The 27,458-nt window shown below is 41.6% G+C and overlaps 1 protein-coding gene across 1 annotated transcript in view; it reads right to left on the minus strand.

Annotated features, from left to right (window-relative positions):
- Positions 1 to 3,749: 3,749 nt before the first annotated feature.
- Positions 3,750 to 27,458, minus strand: part of LOC311225444 (uncharacterized protein) — a 35,706-nt gene continuing 11,997 nt past the window's right edge. The window contains exon 2 of the mRNA XM_084310723.1: positions 3,750 to 5,824. Within this exon, the coding sequence (XP_084166849.1) occupies positions 4,842 to 5,810 (969 nt within the window). The 5' untranslated portion in view covers positions 5,811 to 5,824 and the 3' untranslated portion in view covers positions 3,750 to 4,841. The remainder of the gene's footprint in view (positions 5,825 to 27,458) is intronic.

Genomic DNA, 27,458 nt, shown 5'->3' on the forward strand with positions numbered 1-27,458 from the left:
TGGGAGAGAGAGCTAGAGATAGAAATAACAGGGAAGGAATGGGGGAACATATGCGAGGTGCAACATTCAACAACAGGATCGAGGATATGGAAAGAGTTTGGATGGAAAAACATAATCAGATTCTTTATAACCCCAGAACTGAAGGGAAAATATGCACCAACACAAAGAACTTGCTGGAGGATGTGTGGGAAGGAGGGGGCAAATCACACGCACATATTTTGGGGATGTCAGAAGCTGAAGGGGTATTGGGAGGAGATAGGGGAGGCAATGATCAGAATATTAGGATACGGATTACCACAAACAGGACTGGTGCTTTACTTAGGAGACCTGACACACGAGGGAATACAAGGGGGGGACAAATATTTAATAAAGATAATGTTGATAGCGGCCAGAAAAGCAATAACGAGACTGTGGTACAAGGAAGACCCACCGACAATAGCACAATGGGTAGGAATAGTGGAAGAAATACAGGATATGGAGAGGATAACACACATGCTGAGGTTACAGGAAGAGAAATTTGGGGAAAGATGGGGAAAGTGGGAGGATTATAAAGGGAACGAAAACGACATCACAGAGGAAGAGTCCCCTCCTCTACTCCCTGTACACACACGACTGTGTGGCTCAGCGGAGTAGCAATACAATCATCAAATTTGCTGACGACACAGTGGTGGTGGGCCTGATCTCTGCCAACGACGAGAGGGCCTACCTGGAAGAGGTCAAGGTCCTGGCGGGATGGTGCCAGGAAAACAGCCTCTCCCTGAATGTCAGCAAAACAAAGGAGATGATTGTGGACTTCAGGAGGTCGGGGGTCAAGGACTACAGCCCCCTCAGCATCGACGGGGCACCGGTTGAGAGAGTCAACAGCTTTAAGTACCTCGGAGCCTACATATCCGAGGACTTGACATGGACCACACACATTGACAGTGTTGTGAAGAAGGCACGACAACGCCTCTACGTCCTCAGGCGCCTAAGGAAGTTCCAAGTCAGTCAGAAGATCCTTAAGAACTTCTACTCATGTACAATAGAGAGCATCCTGACTGGCAACATCACCTCCTGGTTTGGGAATAGCACTGCACAAGACCGAAGCAGACTACAAAGAGTGACACGTTCAGCCGAACGCACAATTAGAGGGGGGCTCCCCACCCTCCAGAACATTTACAACAAGCGTTGCAGGGGCAAGGCTAAGAGAATCATTAAAGACTCCAGTCACCCGAACAACTGCCTCTTTGAACTGCTGCGGTCAGGCAAGCGATACCGGAGTCTCAAGGCGAGCACAGAAAGACTCAGAAGAAGCTTCTATCCCCAGGCCATCAGGCTGCTAAACGAACAATGAACACTACACAACAACAACCATCAAACGCACATAGCACACACATCCACACGCACACACTCACTTTAAACAAACACACTGTAGCACCCACCCCACACACTTTATAGCACACACTCACTTTAAACAAACACACTGTAGCACCCACTCCCCACACTTTATATTTATTGATGAAGGATTGCACTACAACTTGTACACCTTACTGTAAATTGTACCTAAATTGTACCTCATCCCATTTCTGCTTTGCACTATATAGTACTGTACATTAGTACACTGCATAGTATTGTATATTATATGGTAACTCAGTTACGTCTATTCTGCATCGAACATTGTACATATGTCTATACTGAACACTGTGACCTCATTTTCTACTTTTCTACTTCTAAATTACATGCTATACTATGTTATTTGATACTATCTTGTCTAGCACAGTCTCTGGAGCGTAACAGTAAGAAGCATTTTGTATGAAAGTATTCTGTACTTCTGTATGACAACTATTAAAGAAACTTGAAGAACCAAATGCAACACAAGAGGGCGAAGGGTAAAGGAGGAAAGAAGTTCAAGGAGGGTCTCTGAACCCATGTCACACACTTTTGCTTTAGTTAGTATCTTATAATTTTTTTTTTTTTGGGGTATTACAATTGTTTTAAGTTTTTGTACTTTATTATTTATGTCTGTTTAACAGTGTTATATTAATATTCAGGGATGATGTGGTTTGTGTATGGGTGAATCAAAAGGCAAAGAGAAAGTTAATAAAAAAAATAAAAAAGGAAGAAGGATAAGGGAAGAAAGAAGCTCAAGGAGGGTCTCTGGACCCATATCACACATGCATGCCTTAGTCAGTATTTAATATCTTTGAGTAGGAATTATATTTTTATACCTGTTTAAGGGAGGTACACAATCAGCCTTTGTATTAAGTACCTGGAAAACAACTGTAGTGGAACCAGACAACTAACCATGATACCCATGTAACCATTTATGTGCACTGCTTTTTTTGTTTTTATTGTGTTGTTAGTTTCTTTTTTTTGGTAAGTGCTGTTTATCTATAAGTGTTAATAAAATTTTAAGTTTAAAAAAAAAAAACATCACACCTACCCATCTCCCTTCAGGTCGCTCTAAATATATTATAGCCAGGTACAGTCAGAGCAGCAGCTGGGGAGTTATCATGAAGCCAGGTTTCAGAGAAAAATAAATAATCCAAATTTGATTCTAAGAGTAGTTGTTTAATCTGTTCACTTTTAGGGGTGATACTGCGTATGTTTAGGTGTCCCCCTGGAAGGCCTTTAGGCTTGGCATGGGGGTCCCAGACCACTCTCGCATTATAATAGACTAAACTTCTAGTTTTTGAATTGCTTCTTCACATTGACAAAACAATATAATAAAATACAATCTGGACATCCTGCAAAACTTGGTTCCAGCTTTTACTTGTGAATGTCTCAGAAACCCCTTTATCATCAATGTACATTAGATACACCATAAATTATCTTAACACCCCATATCTCTAGTTTCAGAGTAAAGGTTCATGAAGTCAGTTCATATATCTACAGCTCATGCATCTCCATTACATGAAGGTGGAGGTAGATGTGACCTAAATAACTATGGACCAAACTGTCCCGTCTAGCAAGAATCCTGGAATCATTGGTAAATAATCAACCTAAAGCATTTCTCTGAGGATGGGTGGGTTTGTCTTTGTTTGTCTGTTATCTTTTTAATTTAATTGTTTAACGGTTTGTTTAAAAAAAACTGGGGGGGGAATGAAAAGCTGCCTTTTGGAAATGTTTTGATACTTTATACATTTCCAATAAAATATCTTGACATTTCAGTTCTGAAAACATACTGTAATCCTTATACACTGTTCAATAACCTTTCTAAACTGTGGCAGTTATTAAATGTTGATTCAATGTCATTTCTTAGATGACCCTTCGCACCAGAATTCAAGGTTGAACCGTTTTAACAAAATAGTCCTCAAATTGACCTGATTTTAGATTCTACTTTTGCTTCAAGCATTTTTGGTCTTGACTTTTTACCTGGAGCAAACTTTTGATCTTGTAAGGGCTTGTTTATAAACTATTAAGGGAGAAGAGTAATTTGATTCATTTCTTTGATTTTTTTGTATCCAAAGCGACTTAGATTGTGAACAGCATGTCACCAGGAGGTACATCTGTGGCAGCTAAGGGTCAGTGGCATTGTTCATCAAATAATATCAAGCTTGAGTGTTACACTCTGAGTGCATAGTAGTAAAGACATTATCAAGATTGGTAGTAGTACAATATTTTATTTCTTAATTATTTCAGATATTGTTTGAAGAGGTGTTTCTAATAAACAGCAGAAGTTATGAAAATTAACATTGTTGCACTTCAGAAGATGAAATTCTTTCTACAAAGTAGGTACAAATGTAATCTTTCATTTTCATACTTCTGAGTTAGTTACTTCTAAGACATCAATTCACACCTTCCCACTTATCTTGACGCTTACAATTCATCCATATTATTAGCTAATCATTCATTATAATGAGAATTCAAAGTTGGGATCAATGCACTTTTTAATTCAAGATGTAGATTCTATTTAAAATATTGTACAAGTTGTCACGAAAAGGTTTTACTATCCAACCTAATGACATTGATTTCATCAATACTACAGCCATTACTCTGTCAATATACACACAATGATGACAAAATAGTTAGTTACTTGTGCAACAGGTTGCTCTGCAATTCCCATACACCCACACAGTTGGATGATAAAATTCATATAAAGGGACATCCATTACTTTAATAGAATACCAATGAAGACAATACATGGAACATTACTCTAAAATAAACACTTCTTGTGAAAGTAAAAAAAACATGTCCTACTAGGAATGTTGTCAATGTGTGTGACATAAGTAAAATAAATCACTAGTGTCCACATCAAAATATAAGTCCATACCAGAAGCAGTTTTCCCCTCCAGTGTGTACACCACATGTTTGTTAACTAGCTTGGCTTTTGGCTGGTCACCCCATACTGAGGTCAGAAGGTTCCTATGATCTCAGTATTTAAAACACTAGAACAGTGTGTGTGTTCACTCTTATACCAATGACATATTGTCCCAGGAACATCCACACTGTCCGTCTCACTCCTCAGAGCGACAGAAACACAACTGTTGATGTCAATGACAACTGTGTCTATCCTAGTACTGCTTCTCTCTCACAGATGCTTCTGTGCAGGTCAAAAGCTCTTGGTAGTAGTTTTTCCACTTCAAAAGAACGGTCAAATATTACTACCACTATTATTCTTATGATTGTTGATGGCCTGATAACTCTTCTAACATCTAAGAATGTGCAGGTAAATTGACAGGTTTGACATGTCCCTGAATCTTCTCTCTCAAGTGAATTTTCTCATGTTTTCTCAAAGATCCTAATGTACTGAATATCTTATCACACAAACCAAAATGATGTGGCTTCTATCCTGTGTGAAATGTCTGGTGTGATTTAAGACCAGACAAATTACTAAAGCTCTTCTCACACTGGTCATAGGATTAGGGCTTCTCTCCTGTGTGAATTCTCTGGTGTAATTTCAGACTAGACAGTTGACTATAGCTCTTCTCACACTGGTCACATGAGTAGGGCTTCTCTCCTGTGTGAATTCTCTGGTGTATTTGCAGATTACCCCATTGCCTAAAGCTCTTCTCACACTGGTCACAAAAGTAGGCCTTCCATCCCGTGTGAATTCTCTGGTGTGATTTAAGACCAGACAAATTACTAAAGCTCTTCTCACACTGATCACAGGAGTAGGGCTTCTCTCCTGTGTGAATTCTCTGGTGTGATTTCAGACAATCCAGTCGACTAAAGCCCTTCTCACACTGGTCACAGGAGTAGGGCTTCTCTCCTGTGTGAATTCTCTGGTGTAATTTCAGCTCATGTTGACGACCAAAGCTCTTCCCACACTGGTCACAGGAGTAGGGCTTCTCTCCTGTGTGAATTAACTGGTGTGATTTCAGATTATGCGGATAAATAAAGCTCTCCCCACACTGGTCACAGGAGTAGGGCTTTTCTCCTGTGTGAACTATCTGGTGTGTTTGCAGACTACTCCGATGACTAAAGCTCTTCTCACACTGGTCACAGGAATAGGGCTTCTCTCCTGTGTGAAATCTCTGGTGTGATTTCAGACTAGACAGTTGACTAAAGCTCTTCTCATACTGGTCACAGGAGTAGGGCTTTTCTCCTGTGTGAATTCTCTGGTGTGATTTCAGATAATCTCTCCAACTAAAGCTCTTCTCACACTGGTCACAGGAGTAGGGCTTCTCTCCTGTGTGAATTCTCTGGTGTGTTTGCAGACTACTCAGATGACCAAAGCTCTTCCCACACTGGTCACAGGCGTAGGGCTTCTCTCCTGTGTGAATGCGCTGGTGTTTATTGAGATTCATCTTTGAACTGAAGCTTTTTCCACACTCGTCACAGCAGAGACCTTTTCTTCCATCCAAGCCTCTTGGTTTCTTCCCAGGCATGACAGGACAGCTATCTGGATGGAGAAGAGTGTCAGAGGAAGGAGAGATTTGGTGATTTTATTCAGCTTTAATTTCCATGTAAGTGGTTTATAATGGTATGTAGCTGGGTTTTATCATTTAAGAACACAGTGTAGTCCAGAGTGGTCAGGGCTGAACAGTGCGAGATATATGTCGCACGTGCTACAGCAACAGCGGTCTGTGCGATGAATGGATTTACTTCAGTAGCACTGGTACGATAGGCATTCGATTCCTATCGATACCCTTATTTTGAAAATCCTGTGGCAAGTCTAATTTCCGCCCAAGCGCAGCTCCAGCCATAACATCTATGGCTCCGGCAGCTAGCAACGTTCGGTTCATATCGATACTCTTATTTTTTAAATCCTGTGGAGTCGTATCCGCTCGGCTCCACAGCACACAGCAGTCACGGACATTGAAACAGAGCAAGGCTAGTGTGCCTATTTTGCGACCCAAAACAAATCCCTGCTGTTTTATTCCGCAACGGGTCAAATGCATCCAACATGCTTTGCAATCCTCGCCATTCCTTTATGACCACGTCGTGTTAAAGACCGAAATTAACGTTACGTTAGCGTAAGCTAACAACAAGCTAACTCTGTTCAGAGCCATAGAGAGAACAGCAGACTGGCAGAGTGAGGACTGGGGGGGGGGCAGGCATTCTCCCTTCTGTGTGTGTGTGCGTTTGAAAAGATCAGATGAAGTCAGACGAGTATATTATATTGGATAGTAAATGTACTGAGGGTGGACAGATAATGTTGATATTTAAACATAAAAAATACAATACATAATAATTGTATTCATGATCATCATGCAACATAAAATTGCAGGAACGGTTTGGGAGAGGAAGGGGTTTTAGGTTGCGTTTTTTTTTTTTTTTCTTTTTTAACTTAAAGTTTAAAGCTCAATATATCAAAACGTGGCACTTTACAGTGAACAGGAGGTCTATTTGTATTAAAAATAATAGATTGTTTTTCCTTTTTTTTATATCCACTTTTTCTCCCATCCCAATTTCGCTGTGCCAATTCTCCCCTCCCCTGTCTTGAACATTGCTCGCATATGCCCCCCATTGGCCGGTTGTAGGGAGGATAGAAGCCTTGCATCACGTGTCCCCTCCGATACACGAGGAGGCAACCTGTCACATCTTTTCACCTGCCAGCGCGGACTCTCATTGGCGAGGTGTAACGTGTAGGAGGCTCACACTACCCCCGCCATTTCCTGTCTCTGCTGTGCAGGCGTCCCCCAACCGACCTGTAGGAGTCGCTGTCCACAACGTCCAGATTACCTCCAATCGACTTCCACCCGCTAACTCTGCCAATTGAGTTAGTATGACGGCCGGCCCAAGGTGGAGGCAACGCCGTCAGCCGGATTCAAACCCGGTGTCTCTTGCGTTGGTGACGAGCGCAATGTCCGCTGCGCCACCCATTATATTTCAGTTACCTTTTTTGAGTTGATCTAAATGTTACTGATCGTGTTAAATGGGCTTATGATATCGTCTCGTATCGATTGCAGGCACCTGCATCGTATCGTGGCAGATATCGGCAAATATCGTATCGTTGTCCAAAGAATCAATATCGTATCGTGATGAAACTGGTGATTCCCACCCCTAGTAGAGTCCATACACACCCAACACCAAATCCCATAATTCCTTACACGTAACGTGTCTCGTGTCTGGCTGTGTGACGTCAACTTGTGAGCATGAAAATGACAGCCAAATATGGTACTGCAACTTAAATAACAAATACAATAGGCATATTTGTGACCGTTACAAATATAACACGTTTTATACTTGTGCTACAAGATTTTGGCCTGTGCTACAAAACTATCAACCTCTGTAGCACCAGTGCTATGTGCAAAAAAAGTTAACGTACAGCCCTGGTGGTCTACAGTTCTAGACTTAAACCCCTTTGTTTCAAGCACCAGTTAGTCAACAGTTTCTGGAGCAGGAGTGGTTACATCTTGGCTATGGTTAAGGTCGGTTTAAATTTAGTCCGGGACTAAAGCCCCTTTAGTCTCAGGTTATGACAGATTTAAGTGTCACCTTATGGATCAAACCTTATATCATGCTATGGGAAATTTCATACATCTGTACCGATATATACAGGCAGCAACACATTTTTCTTTTTGGCTTACCAGCCAGGCAATTCTTACCAGCCAAAAATGATAAATAGCTTTTTAGTATATCGCCATGTGTTATTATTACTATATAATACTCTCATTATGCAATTTTCAATTAATATCATAAAGGAGGAATATTAGCATAATTTGAGTGGACTGAAGTAATGAGTCAGCGTTAATAGTAGGGATGCCCCGATCACGTTTTTTGCCACCGATACCGATCACAGATAGTCTATGAGCCATATCGGCCGATACCGATCGTTTAGTTTTATAAATATATATATTTTTTTTTTAATATATATATAATTATACTTGTAGTTGTATTATCTGCGAGACATCGCTACCACGCAACAAGTCAAAATGTTCACTATCTGCAAACAGCTCCACTGTCTGTGTGTTAGTGTTGTCACGATACTGGAATTTCGACTTCGATAAGATACCTTGAAAAGTATCGATACCATTTCGATACCAAAAAAAAAATATATATATATATATATATATATATATATATTTTTTTTTAAACAAATTTAGCTTTTGTTGCTGGTTGATTCTCCTCAGCTTCTCTCTGGTACTATAAGAGAAGATAAATATAACACTTTTAAAACCCTTTGTTTATCTTTAGATCACACATTTAAAAATAACTGTTCATCTCACTTCAATCATTTTAATTGCAGATGCAGAACATGGTATTTTCCCAAGCAGACAGATGTAAACACTGTAATCTGTGTTGCATGTACCTGACAAACTGAACCGTTTGTATTACAGTTAGTAACAGTTTCGATTTTTATTTAAAGATAACGAGAGAGAGAGAGAGAGAGAGAGCGAGAGAGAGGCTATGCTCGGAGCATTTTAGTAACGTTACATTTTCAACAAGATTGCTGCTATTTAAACACTTCATGGAAACGGGGTAACGTTAACCTTATGTCGACTGTAGTATTGTATGACCTCGACATAACGTTTAAACGTTAACCCGTTTCCATGCAGTAATTATAAAGGTGCCAGCTAAGCTAACGGAGCTAACGGCTAGCAGTAGCTAGCTCTAACGTTACAACGAATCAGCTGTTGATATTTTGCGCCATCAGTAGACAACGTATCATGTATTAAACTAGAGTTAATGGTTTAATGCTTCAATCACAGTGACGTTGAAAGAGCAGCTGTCACGAACCTCTTTCATTTCTTTATGGAGATCCTCGTTGGCACTGCTCTAACACCGCTTGCAAATAGCATTGGGGCAGCTTTAGCTTGTCCTTCGTTGTTTACTCAAACCCGAAGTACCTCCAAACAGCACTTCTGCTGTTTTCTTTATCCACAAGCACAAGTTGCGGAGGCTCTGCATTTGCCATCTTCACTCAGCTAAAATGTTTATTTACAAACTGAAGACGGCTCTGTGAGGGGGAGGGCTGGACTCGGAGCAGGCGGAGGGGCAAGCATGCTCTGAACAGCGCGTCAACAACTTGAGGTAGAACACTCGCCAGCTGGTACCGATACTGCAGAAAGTATCGTAAGTATCGTAAAGAAAAATTATTTCTGCAGTATCGGTACCAGCTGGCGAGTGTTCTACCTCAAGTTGTTGACGCGCTGTTCAGAGCATGCTTGCCCCTCCGCCTGCTCCGAGTCCAGCCCTCCCCCTCACAGAGCCGTCTTCAGTTTGTAAATAAACATTTACAATTTACGAGTATCGAAACCATTTTAAATATTCAGTATCGATATGTATCGATACTTCGATATTTTTTACAACACTACTGTGTGTATACTCTGCTTTGGTCAAATCACATTCAGCATGCCCTCAGCTAGCCCCTTTCGTGACTGCGATGCAAGCCAGGGGCTCGAATACGCATCGAATCAATGTTATAAGACATTGATATCAGGAGCCATCTGTAGCTACTGCTAGCCGGCTAGATAACGTTAAGACAACACCTCAGTGAACTATTTAGTTTACTGGGACATTTCATTTAAACAGTGAGCTAACGCACTAGACTGCTGGAGCATTTGTTGATATCAGTAGCTAGCCAGCTAGATAACGTTAGACAATGCCTCATGTATTAAACTAAAAGTGAATACACTCCAAATACAACTCTAAAACGTTCCTGTAAACATGTTGCGACCTGTGTATTTACCACGTGGAGAAATAAAATTGAATTCGACAATTACGTTTTCTAAGCAAATATACTCGGAACTATTTATTGCCGAACCACTCCTCTCGGGGCGCAGTCAGTGATTTCAACGTGACGCCATGTTTGTTTACATTCTCATTTTATTCAAAGGATCCGGCCCGCGGGATGATTCTGACCGGCCGGCAAAAGATTACATGATAATTAAAAAGAAAAAAAAGTAATATCAACGTTCACACGCACAATTGAGCCAAAAGTCACTCAATGACAGATTTCATTGATAAATTGAGGGAAAACTTTGCAAGTCGATTTGATGAATTTGACATGCCCAGAGAATTTATGCATTTTGTGAGCAACCCATTTGCCAATGTAGCTGCTATTTCCACAAAAGGACAAGAGTTCCTTGCATCACTTCACATTGATGAAGGTCTCCTGCAACTTGAAATAATTGACATGCAAGTAGGGCTGGGCGATAAAACGATAACTATCGCGATAAATTATTTCCTCGAAATAAACATGAAACGTGGTCAAAAAGTTTCGATATATCGATTTTCCAAGCTTGGATATGAGCACACGCACTAACAACCAATCAGTGAAGGAGATGGCCGAGAGCGAAGGAGACCCGCGCTGCACCTCTGGGTAGAGAGGTAGTCAACAAGGCTGGCTAGGATAATTAGCTGGCACAGCGCTATTTTATAGTTTACATGCCAAGTGTGTGTGTGGCGTGAATTCTGATGCCACGGTTATAGTAGTGTGTGGTATACGGTGGACGTTGTTGCAATGTATTGGGGCGGAACAGAGTATTTTAGGGATATTTAGTACATAGGAAACATGGCTGGCTAGGATAATTAGCTTGCACGGCGCAATTTTATAGCTTGGCTGGCTAGGATAATTAGCTTGCACGGCGCTATTTTATAAGTTTACGTGCCGAGTGCGTGTGTGGCGTGAATTCTGATGCCACGGTTATAGTAGTGTGGTATACGGTGGACGTCGTTGCAATGTATTGGGGCGGAACAGAGTATTTTAGGGATATTTAGTACATTGGAAACATGGCTGGCTAGGATAATTAGCTTGCAAGGCGCAATTTTATAGCTTGGCTGGCTAGGATAATTAGCTTGCACGGCGCTATTTTATAAGTTTACGTGCAGAGTGTGTGTGTGTGTGGCGTGAATTCTGATGCCACGGTTATAGTAGTGTGTGGCGGAACAGAGTATTTTAGGGATATTTAGTACATTGTCATGGGATACACTGCTTGCTCTGGCTAACTGCTAACGTGCGCGGACTGATGACGACATCAACTCGAGACATTTGCAGCAGCAAAACAAGTCTATTAATAGCCCGTCCATCGTCGCCGGGCATAAGTTAATTAAACTTGACAGACATTATATCGACAATAATTATCGATATCGAGTTATATGAAAATAATTTTATAATTTTATCGCGATAACATTTTTGGCCATATCGCCCAGCCCTACATGCAAGCATCATCTGCTCTGAAGCAGGCACTTGAGAATTAATCCACCACAACATTTTGGATAAAGTGTATTCATGTCAACACATTCCCCAAAATAAAAACGCTGGCAATATCTGTGCTAACAATGTTTGGCTCAACATAAACCTGTGAATCCAGTTTCTCTCACATGAATGCCATTAAAACAAGCAACCGTGCCTCCTTGACAAATGAGCATTTGCATCACTGTTTGCGGGTAGCCCTCACTTCCTATGAACCCTCTTTCTCTGCCATTGCCCAGTCAAAGAAGTGCAATCACTCTCATTAGATGTGTGTATGTAGGCTAGGCCTGTCTGCCCCCCACCCCCCCTGATGTTTGAGAGTTAAGAGTGGACAATAAGTGCTAATAAGATGCTGTGATTTGCTGTTGTTGCACAGACATGAAGCACTTTTTCATAAGCTCAGCTGCACTATAAATGTTTTTTTGTTCAAGTGTTGATGTTAGAATGTTCAGATGCACATCATGCACTTGTTTGCACACATAATTTTTATATTGAAATGTTGAAGAGGAGATGTTGCAGTTGTTGCAGTCATAAATGAAGCACTTTTTGCAGGAGATGTTGCACATAAATGAAGCACGTTTTTTTTAAGTATACTACTTTTGCAATGTAGTTAAATAAAAGTTGTGAAAATGTGGTTGCGTGTTGTGTCAAGTGTACATATATTCATAGCACGGGGAGGCGCCGTGGCAGTCCGGCCGCTGGCCCCTTGGGTTTCTGACAATGTGGCCCCCTGAACAATTTAGTTGAATAGCCCTGCCTTAAGGGCTCGAAATTGCCTGGTTTTTGGTCATATGTGACTCGCCGTGACCAAACCCGATTTGATGCGCAAGGGGGGAGGTGCTCTGAAATGAACAAAATGTCTTGCTGTCCAGAAAATCCCAAAAATCGAAATCTTGATTTTTTTTTACATATTTGAATTGTCATTAATCTGTTCCCTTATTTGCCCTTAGTTGCAAACTTAAATACAACTTGTAAATGAGGTAATTATTGCTATAATTAGGGATGCACGATAATTATCGGGCCGATATCAGCAATTATGACGTCATCCCGATAAACTCGATAACGTTATTGATAGCTCCGATAACATAATACATTTTTTGGTTAAAAGAAATCCGGTGTGGGTGGATTTGGATGAAGGGCGCTTGTTTTTATTATAGCCTCCTCCCGTTTTGCCAGTACTGTGGTATGACTGACAGCGTGTGGTTTAGGAACAGGGAGTTTTTCACAAATCCAGCGCTCCCCTTCTTGGCTGTGACGTAGTCACGTTACATTCGGAGACAGACAGTCGATCTGCCAATTACGTCCCTCCGCTTGCACCCACCTCTTCTTCTTACCACCAATCAGAAGCTCTTGTTCGTTTATTTACCTCCGGATTGTCGGCCATTATTCTACTCGGAGCTATAACGTTAGCTGCTCCCCGCCAGCCACATTGACAAGTACCAGCGCTTATACATTACTGGCAAATGTCTTGTTGTCAGCATCGACTTTAGTAAAAATAGACAGACTTTTTTTGAGGAATTTAAACGTCGCAAACTAATCTTGTTGGCCGTTTTCTATCTCTCCTCCCTGGGTCTCTCTCTGCCTGCGCGAGCCGTGCTCTTACACACACACACACGGGTGCTGTCGAGAGCAGAGCCGTGTGTGTGTGAGTGAGTGAGTGAGTGTGTGTAAGAGCACAGCCGGCTGGCTCGCGTAGGCAGAGAGAGACCCAGGGAGGAGAGATAGAAAACGGCCAACAAGATTAGTTTGAGACATTTAAATTCCTCAAAAAAAAACTCCATAATTTCTCGAGTACCGATAGCAGTACCGATGACGTCGGAGCTTATAAATACTAAAAATAAAAATAAAAATTGATTAAAAAAAATTATATATATACATTTAAAAAAAAATTATAATACAATAAATATCGGTTATCGATATCGGTTATCGGCTTGAGGAGCATAAAGATATCGGTATCGGTGTCAAAATCAATATCGTGCATCCCTAGCTATAATAGTTCCACAAATTTTCTTTCAAGTGAGGAGAAAAAACTACACGAGCGGGCTGTGGGCCTGTCCAGGTAGCAAGTACTTGTACTTAATAGGTGTTAACACACAGACGTCATTATTTAGCTCTCCTTTCTCAGAGAGAGAATAACACACTATTAATACACTATCTTAATGTTATAAGTTATAAGCAACGTAACGCAGTGTCTAAAAAAAGATAAAAAAAGAGGCCTTGACCCGTTATAAAACGCATGTTTTAACTTAATTAAAAACCATTAAAACAGTTAGAATTTTATGAGCGAACGAATTTCGTTAGGGTGCATTTTTTCCAACCTAATGGGTAAATACATCTAAATAACACTGTTGAAAGCTTGGCTGTGTCGACGTTACAAATGTCCAATCGCGCGGCTTGATGCTGCTGCTGCTGCAGGGCGAGGCTGGAGAGATGTTGTAACCCTTTCACTGCCACACTACAGAAGCGCTTAGTAACGCTTCGCCTCAAAGCCGTTTCTGGCCGAATTAGTCATCGAATCTTTAATTTTTTTTTAAATTCTTATTCAGAGGTATTTCGTCGCGATTTTATAATTTGTAATGTGGCAGCGAAATGTGTAGAAATATGGTAAAAAAAACTATTTATCCGTTTTTTTATCCGTCACTACCACACTACAGAAGGTTAACCTTTCACTATCACACTACAGAAGGTTAACCTAGTTGTTGTGTCTTTCACTACCACACTACATGCATTTACCCACACTACATGTATTTACATCTAAATGCTTATTGGTCAGGCGGTGACGTCATTAAGTTGATGCCATTGATGGATGGGTATTAAACAGAGAGCAGGCAGTGCATGTTTGACAGTCACCATGGAACCCACAGCGAGGGCAGTTGCCGAGGCATTAAACCGGTTTGCTCACTTCGGAGCACACTGTGTTGAAGATGAACGCGCTTTAGGAACATTCATCGCGGATTTCTTTGTGCAGAATAAAAATCCAAAAAGAAACTCAGATTCTGGTTCAGAAGAAGAAGACAACGCAGACGTTATGCGGGCTATAATCACTGACAGCAACGCTGAAAAGCCAGATGATGGTGACAACACTAACGGATTTGGAGACGAGTTAGAGGCAGATGATGGTGATGGTGACAACACTAACGGATTTGAAGACGAGGCAGAGCCAGATGATGGTGACAACACACCTAACGGATTTGGAGACAAGGTAGAACATGTAATGTGCTTTGTGGAAGTTGAATCCGACAAGAGCCACGAACGCGAAATGGAAAGACTTTTGCGATTTACTTGTAAATGCGTCCAGGGTGATAAAGAAAATGACATTCTTAATCGGCGGTCATGTATCACAAAATTGGACCGTGATGAAGTTTACACAAGGCGTTTTGAGATAGCGGCTCTCGAAGAGGATCATAAAGATTTGATTATTATGGCTCAGCTCCAGGCTTTTGGTCGAAAGTCAGAATGGACTATCGGAAATAAATCGATTTCCAAAAAAAGACAACGTGCTTACACAAACTATTTCTTCGGGGCGATACAAATCTGCCGTGAAGCTTTCCTCTTCATCCACGGGTAAGTTATTATTATTGTCTATTTAAAACTAATATAGTACATCATGCCTATTTTTTTTTTAAATGATAATAAAATCTTGAAACTTGATTAGTCTTGTTTATTATCAGGGTCCCCCATTTTATTAAAACTAATTATAGTACATTATAGTAGAGTATAGTAGCATAGTATAGTATATTATAGTATAGCAGATAGTATAGACCAAAGACACTATTTGTGTCTTTTGATTTGTCCCACAATTACAATAACTATCTCTCTCTCCGTCTCCACAATCATGTAGACTGGGTGTGGTACAGACAGGTACCGGTACTTGTGATGATGATGATGATGATCTAACTATCTCTCTCTCTGTCTCCACAATCATGTAGACTGGGTGTGGTACAGACAGGTACCGGTACTTGTGATGATGATGATGATGATGATGATGATCTAACCATCTCTCGCTCTGTCTCCACAATCATGTAGACTGGGTGTGGTACAGACAGGTACCGGTACTTGTGATGATGATGATGATAATGATGATCTAACTATCTCTCGCTCTGTCTCCACAATCATGTAGACTGGGTGTGGTACAGACAGGTACCGGTACTTGTGATGATGATGATCTAACTATCTCTCTCTCTGTCTCCCCCACCCCCTCTTCTCTCCCAAGAATAGGTAAGGATCGCTTGATTGCAATAAGCAAACACATGTCAGAAAATGGCATGTGCCTTCGCACAAAGAAGCGATCGCCACGCAACAACAAGCATTGCATAAAATATGAAGATATCGAAAAAGTAGTTCAATTTGTGTTGAATTATGCAGAAGATCATGCTGTTCACCTCCCTGGACGCCAGGCAGGCACACCAAAATAACTTTACCGGTCAGCTGTTACCATCTTTCATCACGAAGGCATCTTGTGTGGCGTTTATATACCAAGGCAATGCCAGTTGGTAGGTGTAAGCAAATCTTTGTCAAAGAAATAGGTCAAATAGGTCTTTGTCAAATAAAAACAAAGCTTGAAAATGAATGACATTGTGCTAACATGTGTTCTTATTAATCTTTCAGACCAGCGAGCAGTGGGCCTGTCCACATTTAAGTCCCTCTGGAGGCAATTACTGAGTCATATCACAGCAATCAAACCAATGTCTGATCTTTGCTGGGTGTGTCAGAAGAACAATTATCTGGTTAGTGAACATCACAGTGTTATGAACTTTGAACTGCAACTTCTGTATGAAAAGTGTTATACAAATACAGTTTATTATTATTAATATTAATCATCATTTACTTAACTTTTTTTTCTTCAGATTTTCAGAAGTGCCAATCTGCCAGAGGCTGAGAAGTCTGCAAAGCTGAAGCAGCAGGAACAACATCTGGCGCATGTAAAATCCGAGCGGGCTGCCTACAACGCCATGCTTAAAGCCGCCAAGGAGATCGGTGATGGTCTTTCTCTGGGTGGTCATGTGCCGGCAAGCAAGCCCATGACAATGCATTACAGTTTCGACTACGCTCAAAAGGTGACTACATACCAAGCCCTCTTTCACAACCATCATGTTATAATTGTTATAACTACTGCATTGCTCCCTTTTTTTTCTTTCTAAAATCCTTATTCATTTATTGCAGGTGCACTACCCATCAGACCCCCTTCAGCCAGGGCCCATGTACTTCTTGGCTCCACGCAAGTGCAGCATATTCGGTGTTTGCTGTGAGGCGATTCCACGGCAAGTCAACTATTTGGTGGATGAGGGGATGGAGTCCAGCAAAGGTAGCAACGCCGTCATAAGCTACCTGCACCACTTCTTCAAAGACCATGGTCTTGGGGAGACAGATGTTGACCTTCACTGTGACAACTGCAGTGGCCAAAACAAGAACAAGTACATGTTGTGGTACTTAGCGTGGCGAGCGCTACATGGTCTTCACCATCGTGTCAATCTCCACCTGCTGATTGTAGGCCACACAAAGTTTTCCCCGGACTGTTTCTTTGGGCTTCTCAAGCAGCGTTTCAGAAAGACCAAGGTGAACACTCTTGATGAGATTGCAGCAGTCGTAAGGGACAGCTCAGTGGCTGGAATCAACATACCACAGCTAGTGGGAAAGGAAGATGGCACTGTAATCGTGCAGTCCCACAACTGGCAGGAACATCTGGGGCCTTACTTCAAGCCACTGCCACAGATCAAGCAGTACCAGCACTTTAGGTGGGTGTGGTCACTGTGTGTTGTGTATTTACTGTAATTAATTATTCACACTTTAGTGCAAAGAATGTCATTGGCAAATGATACAAATGCATTGATATTGTTATGTGCCCTGTACTAACGTTTCACTTTATTATTGCAGCTTTGATTCCAAGGAACCTGGTGTGGTTGTGGCAAAGATGTCTATTGATGGCGCTGAAACCAGATTCCAGCTGCTCCGTGACGTCCGTGTCCTGCCGCCTATAGATGGACTTCCTGTGCTGCCACCACCGGGACTGTACTCTGCAAGACAACACTATCTGTTCCACAAGATCAGAGAGTTCTGTGATGAGGAAGCCCAGGACATAACATGCCCAGCACCACCAGCCAAAATATCCAGCAGCGGTTCAAAAAGACCACAGTGATCATCTGGAGAGGCCATCAGAACATTGAACATTGACTTTAGCATGTCTATTTTTATCTCGTGTTATTTTAAATGGTAATAAAATCTTGAAACTTGATTTGTCTCTTGTTTATTTATCAGGGTCCCTTTCACTACCACACTACAGAAGGTTAACCCTTTCACTACCACACTACAGAAGGTTAACCTTTCACTACAACACCACAGAAGGTTAACCTTTCACTACCACACTACAGAAGGTTAACCCTTTCACTACCACACTACAGAAGGTTAACCTTTCACTACCACACTACAGAAGGTTAACCTTTCACTTAGGGGTGGACGGTATAAACGGTATGAACGGTATAAACGGTATGAATTTGCTCTACGGTATGGATTTTGACTATACCGTGTAACCGGTAGTGCAGCTCTAAAATAGCAATGACGTCATGTAACCACAGCGCGACTATTTCACTCGCATTTGCCCCTAAAAATAGATAGAATTAGTCATAGATAATAGATATGTGCGAACTGGAAAAAGTTATTTAGGAGGCTTCGCGCAGTGGGCGTGCCAGCCCCTACCGCACGCATGTAAACACGGGTCTAGTAGTCTAGTGGGACGGGACACGGGAGCTGTCGGGAGGACAGCGGCGTCTCCCTGAGCTAACGTTAGCTTAGCTACCGTTACAAAATGACCCAGTCAACTATTCACTTTTAGTTTAATACATGATGGGGCATTGTCTAACCGAACGGTATCTAGTCGGCCAGCTACCGATAGCTCCTGACATCAACAAACGCTCCACAAAGTCTAGTACTAGAGACGTGTGTGCTACCTGTTAGCTCACGTTAACGCAAGTTAGTTCACCGTTCAAAACGAAATGTCCCATTGAAATAAATAATTCACTGAGGCGTTGTATTAACGTTATATATCCGGCTACAGATAGCTCCTGATATCAATGTCTTATAACACTGATTCGATGCGTATTCGAGCTGAGGGCTTGCTAACGTTATACCAATACAATAGGGTCCAGGTGCAGCGCCGGAGAATCCTGGCCGTAGCTCTGCTCGAGGCTACTCGAGTATAGGTCCAGGTGCAGCTCCGGGGAATCCTGGCCGTAGCTGGAAGCTACTAGAGTACACACAGACAGTGGAGCTTGTTGCGTGGTGGCGATGTCTCGCAGATAATACAAGTACAAGTCTAATTATATAATATATATATTTTATAAAAAAAAATAATAATAATTATATAAAATAAAAAAAAATTATCAAAAACGATGATACCGTGATATATACCGTTACCGTCTATGCTTCAAATTATACCGTGATATAAATTTTAGACCATACCGTCCACCCCTACTTTCACTACCACACTACAGAAGGTTAACCTTTCACTACCACACTACAGAAGGTTAACCCTTTCACTACCACACTACAGAAGGTTAACCTTTCACTACCACACTACAGAAGGTTAACCCTTTCACTACCACACTACTGAAGGTTAACCTTTCACTACCACACTACAGAAGGTTAACCTTTCACTACCACACTAATTTTTTTATAAACTATCATGACTTTTCCTTTTTCCTCTGGGTGTTGTGTTTGCAGTCACCAGACTCATTGTAATAACAAAGAGCCTCAGACTGGAAAACTGAAAGGTGTTAATTGCCCTAGAGAGAGGGGGGCCATGGATTACAATGACTTCTGGGTAGTGTTGTAGTTGTTTCACTATTGTCACCGAATAGCCTGCTCGTCTCTTGAAGGCTATTATCTCTGAATACGTTTTGTGATAATCACCATGAATCATAGGAAGTAGCTTGCAAAGTATCCCACCAAAATGTTCAAGTGATGGCTTATTTTGAAGGTATGAATCTGTACTTTCATAATATGTATATATAAAAAAAAAAAAAAAAAAATGAAGATCCCTCAACATGACCATGAAGTCCATACCTGGTCACATATGCTCCCGCTGTTTGACTGTTTATGTGCAGTGAAAACTACTCCAATGCTTTAGAACCTAGTCATTAATTTAAATCGGGGCAACCTAACGTTAGCCGTGGAGCTAACGCTAGCTAACCAAGCTAGACACAGACACACTGAGCTCAGGTAGAAAAAGGGTGGGGGCGAGCGGGGACCGGGCATGAAAGACCAAAGACAGAAGTCAGAGGAATAACGACCTGTTGAATACAACTACGGTTCAATAGATTAAATTAGTTTAAGATATTGAACTGTAGTTGCATTCAACAGGTCGTTATTCAATAGATTAAAAATTAGTTTAAGAATTCAAAAGTTCAAAAAATAAATAAATACATTTGTTTAAGAGAATCTCAAATACATTTTATTTAAGTGTATAGTTATTAGTTAATATAACTTAAATATAACAGAAATGTCAAGTTGCATGTTGTTATTCTAACCAGCTTAGTTCTGTTGCATTTCCAATTTATTTATTTAAATTATAAATTTATCAGGGATCGATAAGGGAATCGATAAAGAATCGTATCGATAAAATTCCAATCCCTAGTCATTTGTAAATTGTGTGTTCCCCTGCAGGAGATCAGAGTAAGACACACATACACACAGCTCCTCTCACTCAACACGGCAATCAAAATACCTAGAAGTCTGTCTGATCTGACTCATCCTCCTCTCCCCCTACAGCAGTTGGAGATGGTGGAGCCTAGTGAGTAGATCCGTGTCACCCTCCTGGACCAGGTTAACAGCCCCATCAGAACCACGGTGCTGGGGAAGAGGCTGCTACTTTGAGTTACTTTTAAAACATTGGACATTATCTTTACATTTAAACTTGCACTTTAATTTGTATTATTGAATTTATTTATTTTGTTTATTATGATTGATTATTGCATTTATGTTATTCAAATACATTTGATCCTAATTCAATTAAAATATATCGCGATATTTATCGTTATAGTTATATCGCCCAGCCCTAATTAGGGGTACACGATATAGATTTTTTGACCCCGATACCAATAATATATATATATTTATTGTATTATATATATATATTTTTTTTTATGTATATTCCTGTAGTTTTGACCTAATCAGATTTATCATGACATGGGTGTTACTACTATGAACAAAACAAAGCTAAGAGAACAGTTTTGACTCTTCAAATAAAGTGACTATATTTATTTTTCCAAGTAAATATATTTTTAGTCACAAAATTCACAAATGAATGAATGAATGAATGAATGAATGAATGAAAACTTTATTTAACAGATTGCAGAATGGGTACAATACAGTACGGCTCAATACATACAATTGTTAAGGGGATGCAGACCTGAGAAAGACGTTTGTCTTGTTTCCATCAGGGTCCCCCATTTTCAATTCATATAGACATATATGACATACATGACATACAGATAGTCAGTACTGCTACATCTATACATTTATGACATACCAGATTTGCAAATACAGTACTGTTTGTGATACAGAAGGAGTCAAGAAAAGGGAGTATATACATTTGACGTAGAAACTGTACATTGGAGGAGGTTGGGTGGGGGGGGGTTGGGTACATTGGGATATTGACAACCATACTGGGTAATTTACATTGGAGGTGGTTGGGGGGGGGGGGCGGGGGGCACACTGTATAAACAAGTAACACTGTACATTGAGGGGGGGGGGGAGGAGACACTGTACAAACAAACACAATTGTACATTGAACTATTGACAAAACCATACTAGGTAAATGACTGTACATTGGAGGGGGTTGGGTTAGGATATTTACAGGGGCCAGTGTTGAATTGCAGTCTCCCGTAGGTGTCCCTTGAGAGAGGTTTTGAAAGTGGGTAGTGATCCACATTCCTTTACAGCTTTGGGTAGGGCGTTCCACATTGATGTGGCATAATTGCGAAACGTGTTTAGTCCCTTATTTGAGCCGAATCTGGGTTTAACATGATTTGTGGAGCTCCCTCTGGTGTTGTGATCGTGGTATTCACTGACCTTTGGGAAGTATTTTGACATGTACATGGGTACCTTGGTCGTGTAGTGTATCTTGTAGACCAGGCCCATTGCAAGTTGTTGTACTCTGTCGTCTACTCTAAGCCATCCTAGGTTGTCAAAGTGGGCAGGGGTGAGGTGGGTTCTAGGAGTAAGGTCAAGCAGTAGTCTGACCAGTTTGTTTTGAGATGTTTGTAATTTTGTTTTTAGCGCCTTTGAGGTGCTTTGGTACCATGAGGTGCAAGCATAGTCGTAGTACCCCTGAATGAGTGCTCCTGCCAGAGTCTTCAGGGTGTTCTTGTTTACCAGAGAGGAGATCCGGTACAAGAATCGAGTTCGTTGGTTGACTTTTTTTATTACATTGGATGCCATTTTGTCACAGGAGAGATTAGCCTCTAGGATGGAACCCAGGTAGGTAATTTCATCTTTCCTTGTGACAATATTGTCACCCACTGTAACTGAGAAGCCGTCGGTCTTGCTGAGTTTGTTATTTGAACCGAACAATCTGTCAATGTCATTAACAATGTGTTTCCCTGAACAATGAGTGACCTAAAAACCAACAGGTATTGTGCTTTGTCAGCAGACAGGGGAGGAAATTAGGCCACTTTACTCGCCAAATGAGAGTTCTTTATGTTTGGCGAGTGATTCATGAAGAGCACTCGCCACACTGGCGAGTAGTAAACAAAAAAATCATTCTGCAATCTGCTGATTCGCTCACTGGCACAAGCCGAACTCTGACTCCCCCCTTATGATTCCTCCCATTTGCGCCTCAAAATAATCCATAACCAATGAACATCATCGTTGTGCTCCAAGCTCCTCCAATGAACACTAGTTTTCTAGAAGATGTCGCCCATCTAGGGGAAGTGGACAGACCACTGTGTGCGGCCCTACAGACTCCGGTCACCGGCGTGACAACGTAGACAAAAACACATCAGTGGATGAAAATAATTGCATGTAGAGTCGTCGCTTTCGGATATCAGTGCGGTCTGACATGGGGGCGAACAACAGCACTCGACGAGTCTCCTTAAGAGTCGGATGAGAATGACAAGTGGGCGTGAGGCTAACTATTCACCTCACTCAAGTCAACCAGCATTAGCCGGCTAGCTACCTAGCATGTAACAAGCTACCATAATGAGTGTTCAACATAGTGGACTATACTGAGCAGCTTTGCTTAAATGCAGCCGAGTGACATTTTATTATTACCGGGTTTCCCCCCATATCACCACTCGCCCATATGCCCTTCACAACGGTGATGTTGTCATACTGGTCATTCAGAATACACCTGCTGAACCCCTAGCGTTGACATGAGATTCGATTCCAATGTATTGTCATCATACAGCACAAGTACAGTTAGGGATGGGAATTGATAAGATTTTATCTATACGATTCAATTATCGATTCTGCTTATCGATCAGATTCTTTAACGATTCCCGCTACCTTTATAATTTACATAAATTGGAAATGCAACAGAACTAAGCTGGTTAGAATAACATGCAACTGGGGGGCGGTTAGGTGGTCGAGCGGAGATTGCGTTCGTCACCAGCCCCGGAGCTGTGAGCTTGATTCGCCTGTTCGAATCCAGCTCACAGCTCCGGGGTTGTCACCAGCTTGGCTGGCCGTCTGCACTGATACAATTGGCTGTATCAGAGGGTGGGAGAAGCTGGCGGGGTGGGTCCGGGTCGTTGTAAACAGTGACTCCTACAGTTCGGTCGGGGCGCCTGCTAAGCGCGGATTGGACGTGAGGGGGATAGTGTGGTCTTCCCACACGCTACGCCCTCTCAATGAGAATCCGCGCTGCCGGGTGAAAAGAAGCGGTGATTGGCTGGACGTGTGTCGGAGGAAGCACGTGGTAGCCTCCACTCTCCCAAATGATCTGACTGTGGGGGGTAAAGCGCAGCGACCAGGAAGGGACTGGGAATTGGCATACGACTAACATTGGGATGGGAGAAAAATCGGAGGAAAATGGAGGGGGAAAAAGACCAAAAAAAATAAAAATAAATAAATAAATAATAATAATAACATGCAACTTGACATTTCTGATTGTCATTTATCATTTATTGTTGAGCCCCCATGTCAGAAAAATACAAAAACTGTAAAAAATAAATTAACTATAAACTATTTAAGAACTAAATTTAATCTATTGAACTGTAGTTGCATTCAACAGGTCGTTACAAAAGAGAATTTGTTAGCAATAACAACCTGTATAAATAAAGGCCAGCTCAGTGTTCTCTCTCTGTCTCTCTCTGCAATGAGCATGGCTATTTAGCTAGCTAGCGGCTAACGTTACTTTACCATGTAAATGAATGACTAGGATGTAAAACACTTTCAGTTTTCACTGCACACACAAAACGGTTGCAATATCGAGCCCTTTAGGTTTTCCTAGTCAAGGAATCAAATAGTCTGCTATGGCTGCATGCGTGGCGCTAACGTTATCGTTTGTAAATGCGCAACCGTCGGAAAAAATGGCATCGATAAGAGGTAGGGGTGCACCGATGTATCGGTCGGGTATCGGTATCGGCCGATAAGTGCCTTGTTGACTGCAATCGGCCTATAAGCTCGAATGTGCCGATGGCAGTAGCCGATAAGTTCAGTCGCGTCCTGCACAACGCCGCCCCCAGTCCCCCACACACAAGCTACTGCATCAAAGTTACTACTAAATATTCAACATTCTCTTTTGAGACTCCGCTTCAGACTCTTATCATTTGGCACTAAAAGCTAAACATGGTCACCGATATGGCTGTCCGCAACATGTCATTAATTGTGTACGCAAGGTGGTCGCTCAGTGACAACGCTAACGTGAGCTAGGTTAGCTAGCATGAGCTACCGGGAGATGGAAAGACTAACCTTACTGGTGAAAATGTGATTTACGTTGGAATACTCCTTTGCCAACTTGCTGTACTTGCTTGTAGGTCTGCAGCCATTATTGCTGGATTATGAATAGCCCCAACTTTAGCCAAGGTAACATTATGGCTAAACCTTTAACGTTAGTTAACGCTAGCTTTCGGTTAGCTGTTCAATGCTAATAACACAACCAAGCGAACCCATGACAGCTCCCCGTCAACTCCCCTCTCTCGGGAAGATGGCATTTAAGAAAGTATCTGCTGTTAAAATGACAAACATTCGTTTTGTGGCATTAATGTTATATAGTTAGTGTTACACGTTCAATAACATAAGCATAGTATTTACCCAAACTACTAGCTCAGTTCCTTCCGTTGCTCATAGAGCCCTGAGAGTTGTACCCAATCCATTCTGCAATCTTGTTAATAAAGTTTTCAATCAGACAAATGTATAGAAAGGCTTTGTTTTATTATAACATTCGTTGCAGTAAAATAATTATGACTCGTTTGGTCATCCTGTGGAGTGCTGGTCGGCGGGCAGCTAACGTATTAGCTACGGTAAGCTTGTTGTGGTTCTCGCAAGCAGATCAATGGCGGCATGCCCGGAAGTAGAAAATGAATAAACGCTTGCCGATTGGTGGTAAGAACAGCAGGAGGTGGGTGCTAGCGGTAGAGCTGCCGCGGTATTGATGTTTTCCTTACCGCACACATTTGCAATATATTTCCTACCGCCGCGGTATTACCGCACACACACAAAAAAAAAGTTTGAATGCATTTTTTTTGTAGTCTACTCTTTATATAGCATATAGCCTGCCTCTAGTCTAAATGTCTATCTTTAGAGGATGACTTTGCAGCATGAATATTGTTTGGGATTCGGCATGCACGCATTCGTTATTAAAAGTGAAACACGGATTCGAAGTCTCCCCTCGGTGTCGCGCCCGCCGGTTACCCCCCCGACCCTTTCTTCTTCTTATTATTATAACGTTACTACTTATGATTACAAAGGCATTCGATTTGTGGCATTAACGTTAGTATAGTTACACGTTCGTATTTACCGGACCACATAGCAAGGCAAGCGTTACTCAATTAATATCTAAGTTCCTTTCTTTGCTCAGAGCGTGCCGAGTTGTACCCATTCTGCGGTCTGTTAATAAAGTTTTCAATCAGACAAGTGTATAGAACGAAGGGCTTTTATTATAACATTTCGTTGCAGTAAAATCATTATGCCTCGTTCCCTGAGGAGCGACGGCGTCGGTAATCCACTCCGGTCTCCGGTGGGAGCTAACGTACTATTAGCCGTGTTGTGACGGCTGAGATTCAGGAAGTAAACGCACTGCAAGATGCTCCAAGCATGTGACGCGTATCTCTTCTGACCAATCAGTGGTCTGCAGTGTTTCATGTCACTTTTCTGGTACCCAATAGGGTCGCTTGGAATCTCGACAGAGAAGTAGGGTATATCTGCAGAGCCGCAAGCCCAACGAGAGCGTAATAATAATAATAATATAATAAAAAACAGCGGTGATGCCGGTATTCAGCCCAACGCTGCGGTGGGCATGATGTAACAGCGATACCGCGGTAATACCGATACCGCGGCAGCTCTAGCTAGCGGTGTGACGTAATTAGCAGAATCGACTGTCAATCAAAAATTGTTCTATTGCATTGGTTTGAGAGCTCTGGTTGAGACAATAGTATCCAGCTGCAGGCCGCCAGACCATACTGGGAGAGGGATAGTGCTACATGGCATGGTGGAATTAATACCATAAACATATTTCTTGATGTTTCCTTTTTTTAAGTAAGTAAAGAGGCCTACAAATCAGCGTTTCCGTTAGCCGGTAATTACCGGTATTTGACCGGCAAAATCTGTTGAAGTCAGACATATTTAATCTCTCCGGTCTTAATGTCCAGTGAAAATAATTCCCTGAGTCTAAGCACAATTTGATTATTTAAAATAGGCTAAAATTAAATAGCCTATGCGATGAACGAAACAATCATTACATTTGTTTCATCGTTGCTTCTAATAATGACAACGACGTTGTCAGCAAGAGCTTAGTGCTGGGTGTAGAGCTGCCGCGATTACCGCATTACCGCGGTATCGCTGTTACATCACGGCCACCGCAGAGTAGGCTGAATACCGCATCACCGCTGTTTTTTATAATAATAATAATAATAAAGTACCCTCCTCTCGTTGGGCTTGCGGCTCTGCAGATATATCCTACTCCTCTATCGAGGTTCCAAGCGAGAAGCGACCCTATTGGGTACCAGAAAAGTCACGTGAAACATTGCAGACCACTGATTGGTCAGAAGAGAGACGCGTCACGTTGGAGCGTCCTGCAGTTTTTTACGTCCTGAATGTCAGCCATTGATCAGAGCTCATCACAATACGACTATTAACGTTAGCTTTAGCTCCCCGCCGGAGTGGACTACCATCGCTCCTCAGGAGTACTAAACGAGACATAATGATTTTACTGTCTGCAACGAATGTTATAATAAAAGCCCTTCGTTCTATACACTTGTCTGATTGAAAACTTTATTAACAGACCGCAGAATGGGACAACTCAGCACGCTCTGAGCAAATTGCTTGCCTTGCTATGGTCCGGTAAATACGCTGATGTTATTGAACGTATAACTATATAATGTTAATGCCACAAAACGAATGCCTTTATTATAAAGTAGTAACTTTATAGTAATAATAATAAGAAAGGGTCGGGGGGGTAACCACCCCTGCCCGCGACACCGAGTGAACGGCGCACGACCAGAGGGGAAACTTCGAATCTGTGTTTCACTTTCAATAACTAATGAATGCTTGCCGAATCCCAAACAATATTCATGCTGCAAAGTCATCCTCTAAAGATAGACATTTAGACTAGAGGCAGGCTATATGCTATAAAGAGTAGACTACTACTACTAAAAAAAATGCATTCAATTTTTTATTTTTTTTGCGTGCGGTAATAACCGCGGCGGTAGGAAATATTTTGCAAATTTGTGCGGTAAGGAAA

This window comes from Notolepis coatsorum, assembly GCF_963971535.1.
Source record: "Notolepis coatsorum genome assembly, chromosome: 3".
NCBI classification, from domain to species: domain Eukaryota; kingdom Metazoa; phylum Chordata; class Actinopteri; order Aulopiformes; family Paralepididae; genus Notolepis; species Notolepis coatsorum.